Raw genomic sequence first — 6,673 nt, forward strand, 5'->3', positions numbered from 1 at the left:
CGCTGTGCGTACGCAGCGGGTGAGCAGGCCCGTGCTCTCCCCTGCACCTTGCCCCTCTCCCCCACCCTCCTCTCTCGCATGCCGGCGAGGGAGGGGTGGCACGTGCGCGTGTGCCGCTGCGCTTGCGAGTGCGTCTGTGCGTGGGCCCTCACCACGTGCTCCGGTCACGCCTTCTCGGCTGGCCACTCGCGGCGCTGAGGGCGGTGTGCCCCTCCCCCGAGCGCCGTCGCACTCTCTTCCGCGCGCCTGCGCGGGCTTCTTCGTGCGCTGTGCTCAGCCGTGCGCTCTCACCTCTTTCCCTTTTCATTCGCTTGTCTTCTCTCTTCTCCCCCCGCACTGCGGTCTCCCCTCCTCTGCCGTGCGGTGCGCAGGCGGGTGACTTGCCGTTGCGTCTCCCCCTTTCGTGGAGCGCTGAGCCGATCCCCCTTCGGCCTCCCTCCTCCCTCCTCCCGTGTGGGTCCTGTCTGTTGTACATCGTCGGACCGTCTCTGAGCATCGCCTCTCCGCCTCGTCCGCAGAGCCGCGCTCGCCTGTGCCGCCTCTCGGACTTTATCCTTACTGTGATTGTATTCTCACGGTGCGTCTCCGTGTGTGTGTGTGCCACGCACCGCCTCTTCCATGTGTGTCCTTGCTTGCTCTCGTCTGCCCCCCTCCCTCTGCCTCACACATTCCGTGCGTGTGTGCATCACCGTTGGGCGGCGACATCGGTGCCCGTCCCTGCCACCCTCTCCTCCCTCATTCGCATCTTGCCACATCGTGGGCGGTGCGTGCATGCATGGATGTATATACACGCACAGAGGGGTGGGGACGCGTGCATGTGTGCGCGTACACACGCATGTGTGTCGGTGCACCACTATATATATGTGTGTGCGTGTACGCCGACAGACAGGTGTGTGGGTGCGCATGTACATGTAGACATGCGTATCGATGTATATAGCCAACCGCGTGCCGTGTGTAGGCGTGTGTGCGTGTATATCAGTGTTTGCCGGCACGTGTGTCGCGCCACGCTCTCTTGCCCGCCTCCCCTGTGCCTGTCACTCGCTCTGGGCGCGCTGGCGGCGGGCGCCGGGTGGTGGCCGCGCGGAAGGTGGGCGGCGGCCCTTCCCTATTTCTGTCTTTCGCTATTTCTCTGTTTCCTACTCGCGTGCACAAACGAAAGCTGCTCGGCCCCGTGGCCCCGACCCACGCCGTGGGAGGGGGAAATGTGTTGTGGTAACGCCGATGACGATGGGCGTTGTGGCGAGGACCGTGCGCGGAGGCTGCCGCGACGGTGGCGTGCAGCGCGGGCCTCTGGACATGCGTGCGTGCCGTCTCTCCCCACCGTTGCTCCTCTCCCTGCCTGCCCAGACATCATCTCTCTCTGCCTGCCCTCCCCCTCCGCCGCGCCTGAGCCCTGCGCACTGCCTGCCCGGCTGCGTGCGTGTGCGTGTCTCCGTCTGTGCCCGGGGCACCACTCATTCACAGGGAGGACAGCACCGCCGCCCGCACTGCGCCTGCTGCCACATGCGCCCTGTGCTGTGAAGCTCTTGTTTCAGTGCCCTCCCTGCCGTGCCGCCGCAACCGCGCCGCGACGACGGCTGCCACGCTACCGCGGAGGACGGTGACGCCTGATGCCGACGCGGGCGTCGAGGCCTACCGGCACCGCGTAGCCCGCAGAGCTGACATCGGCGGCTGCGCCTGTGGATCTTGCCCTGTGCCGCTTTTTACGTCCGCCGCGCCGGGCTTCGGTCCCGCCGACGCTGCCTTGCCCGGCGTATGCCTCGCCCTCGCTGCTGTGGGAGGTGCGGGCGCACGCGCCGCCAAGCGGCTTTGCGCGGAGCTGGCTTGTGAAGGGGCGCGCTGTCCCGAGCACGTCGGCGCTGGCGAGCTGCTGGCCGCGACCCCGCTGGACCTGACCTTCTCTGCGCTCCATGAGCTGCTCGGCGATGCACAGCGCTGCGACCGCGTGGCGCGCACCTTCATGCCAGCGGCAGGCCTGCACCGGGCCGGGGGCATGGCCTTCTCAGCTCGCGCCACCGCCACCGCTGCTGGCTGCGAGGCCGCGGCGCCGGTGGCGAGGACTGGCGGTCGCCGAGGTCCGCGTGTGCGCGGCTGACGGCCGAGCTTTCCGCCTGGAGTGGAGCGGATGACACGCCCGTGGGGTGCGGGGGCCCGCACGGCTGGACGGCTGACCCGCGGTCGCGGCCGGCGGCGTCGTCCATGTGCTCTGCCACGCCTCACGGGTGGGCTGGCTGGGCACGTGCAGCAGCAGCGCGCCCGCTTCTCCTGCGCGGCTGCGTGGGCGTGCCTGAGTCCGACGGCGTGCTGCGGCGGCTGTGCGAGGCCCGTGAAGTCGGCGGCAGCGTCTCTGCGCAGACGGCGTCCTGTGATGCGCCTGCCGACAGCCGCCACGCTGTGCACCACAGGCCATCCGAGTCGGTGGCGGTGGGGTGGCTGACGAGACAAGTAGAGCGCGTGCGCGCCTCTGCGGTGCTGCGAGCAATACTGCGGCTGCCGGGTGTCGGTGCTGCTGCGACGGCGACGGCGGCTGCGCCCGCCGAGGCGTGCGTGGGGGCCGCCATGGCTGTTGCGCTTGGGGTGGTGGCCGAGTACGTGCCGGTCCGGCTGCACGCGGCTCTTGCGGTGGCCTGCGGTCTCGCCGACCCCGCGGCGGCGCCAGCTTGCTCGCCGACAGCGGCGGCGTGACGCGACTGGAGAAGGCTGGGCAGCGGAAGGGCACGCCCCCCTTGCTGGCCGTGCTCGGCGAGAGGAAGCCGAGGACGGAGGGTGGCGCGCCGTGGGCGTGGCGTGGGCGCACGACGGGCCTCGCCATGGCGGCGCGACGCACGGCGTGTGCCGTGCAGGGTGGGCGAGCAAGGGTGTGCGGGGGAGGGGACGCCGTCGCCTCTGCTGCGTGCTGTGCGGGAGGGCGGCCGCGTGCGTGGGGACAGGTGCAACTGTCCGTCCCGCCCCCGATGCGGGTGGAGCGCGCTGGAGCCCGTCTGTATGCGCATGCGCGCTGCTGCTGTGGCCAGCCTCCCTTCTGCGCCGCCGCGTCGCAGGCCGCACCGCTGCGTTGAGACACGGCGCGCGCCGGTGGGTGGGGTGAGGCCGGGAATGACTTCTGCTTGGCTTGCTTGCGTGCGAGCATGCTGGTGGGCTGTTGGCTGGGCGGACTCGGCACGGTGCACCCCATCCCTCCTCCCTGCGGTCGCCTCGTGTGCGGCGAGGGTGTGCTCTCACCTTGGCGGTGGCGGCGTGCGTGCGAGCGTTCTCTCCTGCTGGCGCACGTCGGCCGTGCATCCGCGTGCCGGCGCTGTCTCTGTGGTGTAGGGGAGCGGCCCCTCGTGCCCCCTCTCCCCTCATCCCTGCGCATGCGGGGCGGCTTGTGGTGGTGCGCAGGGATAGGCCCCTGCGGCGTAGGGGGAGGCGAGGGCGATGCGTCGCGGCCGGTGTCGGCGGTGAGGTTGTGGATGGCGTGGCGCCGGAGCGACGTGCGGCAGTGGACGCGCTTGTGCTGTCCGCATGGCGGGCGAGGGGTCAACGGGGCTCGGGCGTCTCCCACCCGGCCGTTGCTGCCTGCTGGTGGGGAGCCTGAGCCACGCGAAGGCGGACGCACGGGGTGGCTGCCGGCACGGTGTACGCTGCTGTGGGGCGACCTGCGTGGGGGATGGGTGGGCAGAGGCTGTGCAGGGGACCGTGCTCATGCTGCTGGGCCGCGCGCGGGGGCGGCGCGGGGTGTAGCGTGGCGTCGGCCTGCTGCTGTAGGGCGGGAGATGGACGCGTCGAAGGGGAGCTGCTTGCGCTGTGGCAGACATCGCCACCCCGGGTGCCGCCTGGGACTCGCCGCTGTCCTCACCTGCCACGTGCGGCCACCCACGCATGCGGGCGGCGAGCGACATCGGCACTCATGAGGGTTTTGTGTCCTGTGCTTCCACACCCCCAGCGCGCTTGGACAGCGCGCCCATGCAGCGGTGGGGGCCTCATGGGCAGAGGGGGTGCCCGCGCCACTGCCTGCTCTCTTGTCCCCGCGTGTCCTCCCATCGGTGATGGGTGGCGAGCAAGCGAGTGCCCCTCGCGGGCCTCTCCCGCCCCACCGAGCAGCGAGAGGCACACGTGAGCCACAACGGCGGCCTCGGCTGTGCTGCCTGTGCGTGGCGAGCGGGCGCGTGCAGCCGCATCCTTCCCCCGCGTGTGCGCACACACCCGTCGGTGGGCGGTGCCGGCGTCTTGCGCGGCGTTGCTCGGCGGTCGCTTTTCCTTTGCTCTCGTCGACTCTGGCGCAGGGTGGTGAGGGCTGCCACCCGGACACGCCCAGGCTGGCGTGGCTGAAGGCATCGCCGCTGTAGCCGCAACGGGTACGAGTGCGCGCGAGCAGGCGCAGCAGCAGTGGCGGCTGTGGTGCGGGGGTGGTGTTTCCGCCTCCCCCTCTCGGCGTCACTGGCGCCCCTACCATGCGTAGCGCGTGGTCGTGCTGCCCGTGCTGCTGTGTTGAACCGTGCTTGATGCTTGCTCCCACTGCGACGCACTTGGCCACTGCCCTGTCGCTCATCGTTATTGGTTTCATGGAGGTGCTCGTGCCGCATCTGACAGCACTGCGCACACGCACACACGCACACGCAAGGCTGCCGAGCACAGGGCCGCGCCGCGCCGGTCGCCGCTTGTCTGCGCTCTTCGCGGGGGGGGTCGAGCGCGCACGTGCGTTTGTGCGTGCGGGCGTGGTTGACGCGTGTGCCTCGCTCTCCCGCCTCGTGCAGCCCCCTGCCTGGTGATGCTGCGCTGTGCCCCTAGCAAGCTGTTCCGCGCCACGCCGCTGCTGCGTGTGTGGGCCGCGGAGGAGGACGACGCGAGCGCCCCGCGGACGACCTTCCGGAACGTGAGGCCCGGCCGGCTGCTGCGGCTGTGGCGCCAGATGCGGCAGCGCGCATGGATCCTGTACGCGTGGGATGAGGAGTGGGTGTCGCCGATGCAGGAGGGCTACCTGCACCAGCAGCGTCTCGAGCAGGTGTGCTTCGCGCCGCTGTCCGCGTACGGCACGGTGCCTGGCAGCTACTGCGATCCCCTGCTGTACAACACCAAGAGCACGTCGCCGTTCCGGTGGCACGTGGCGAACGTGCAGGGCGACATTGTCGGACACTGGTACATGGACGCCGACGAGCTGTTCCGCATCAAGGACTGGCAGCCAAGGAACCCGGACGACCCGCTGGAGATGTTCCCGCGACCGCCGCAGATGCTGCTGCGGTGGGACGAGTCGGTGGACGAGCACGGCAACCGCGCGTTCCGGTACAGGTACGACTACGATATGATGGGCCCCACGGGCAAGTGGGAGGCGTACCCGCGGTACCCCTTCTCTCACCTTTACCATGGCGGGCCAGACCAGCACGGACGCGCTGAGGGGTACGGCTTCCAGCAGGGCCACCTCCTGCGCTGCGACGAGGCGGAGGAGGAGGTGCTGCGCCGCATCATGGAGGGGGAGGACAGGGAGTGGGAGATGGTGAAGCGGACGGAGGCGGTGCAGGAGCCGTGGTCGTACCCCGGCAAGATCCGCCCGAGGGACTTTGAGGGGGCGGTGGAGCGTGCCAAGGCGCGGTTCCGCGAGCGGGTCCGACACGGCAAGGAGACGGACCCGAGCGAGGACCCCGAGTACGACCTTGCTCAGGCCAGCGAGTACGTGGAGCCGCGCGATGGGCGGCGGGCGGAATGGCGGCATTTGTGGGCGTCGGGCCGCAAGCCCGGCGAGTCGCTGCCCTTCCAAGTAACGTTCAACGACGGACTGTGCTTCGAGGAGAACGAGGGCGGCCCGCCAGCGCACCCGGCGGCGCACTACGAGGCGACGCCGAAGGGGGCGCCGCACGGGAGGTACGAGGACGCCGACGCCGCTGCAGCCCGCGCAGCTGAAGCGGCGCACAAGGCTGCGTGTGAGCAGTCGTTGAGCGAGGCGATGGAGCGGCATCGCAGGCTGTTTGGCGACACGAGCGGCGAGCCGAGCGGGCCGAGGGCGCCTCTGCCGACGGGTTGCCGGCCGATGAGGTGCGCGCCGGGCCCGCCGCTGCCATCTGGCCGCAGCCGGAGCTCGGCGCCAGAGCAGTGAGCAGCGGGCCCGTGTGTGGCGCAGGGGCGCGTGATGGGAGAGCGAGGGGGAGGGGCGCGGTGGTGAAGCGCCTCCCGGTTACGGTGTGCGCGCGTGCTCACGGCGGCGGCGGGAGGGGTGGGTGTGACGACGGCGCGACACGCTCGACACGGGTGCCGCCTCGTCTCTCTCTCCTTCGGGAGTTTGACTGCCGCCCGCCACGCGCCTGGTGCTCGCTGCCCGCCGGCACCGTGTGCGCGGCACATCCGCACCCCTGCGGTGCCTTGCAAGGCCGGCATTTGGTGCCGCATTGGACGGGCGGGTGCGGCTACGATGGCGGCGGTAGGGCTGCCTGCGCCGCACCGCTTGCGCGTGTGCGCCAACGGACCGTCCACACCCTTTCCCCACTCGTCTCCGCTCGGCGCTTCCCGGGTCTCCTGCTTGGCATGCGCTGCCGCGCTCGTAGCGGCTCGGGCAATGGGAGGCGGAGGCGGCGGCCGCTGCGGAACGAGAGAGGCGGCGATGGAGGCACGCTGGGTGAAGGGGCGCGGGGCGGTGGACGAGCGTGCCCCGTCACCCTCCCCCTGCCCTGCGATCTGCTCCCGCTGATGCGCGACTGCCGAC

General features: G+C 70.8%; 1 protein-coding gene across 1 annotated transcript; it reads left to right on the plus strand.

Moving 5' to 3' along the window:
• Nucleotides 1–4,750: 4,750 nt before the first annotated feature.
• LINJ.12.0664 (conserved hypothetical protein) lies at nucleotides 4,751–6,070 on the plus strand (the record flags this gene model as incomplete). The annotated part of the gene is made up of 1 exon (XM_003392267.1): nucleotides 4,751–6,070. The coding sequence occupies one exon, from the start codon at nucleotides 4,751–4,753 to the stop codon at nucleotides 6,068–6,070; it is 1,320 nt and encodes a 439-aa protein (XP_003392315.1).
• Between the last annotated feature and the right edge of the window lie 603 nt (nucleotides 6,071–6,673).

Source organism: Leishmania infantum, chromosome 12 (genome assembly GCF_000002875.2).
Source record: "Leishmania infantum JPCM5 genome chromosome 12".
NCBI classification, from domain to species: Eukaryota; Euglenozoa; class Kinetoplastea; order Trypanosomatida; family Trypanosomatidae; genus Leishmania; species Leishmania infantum.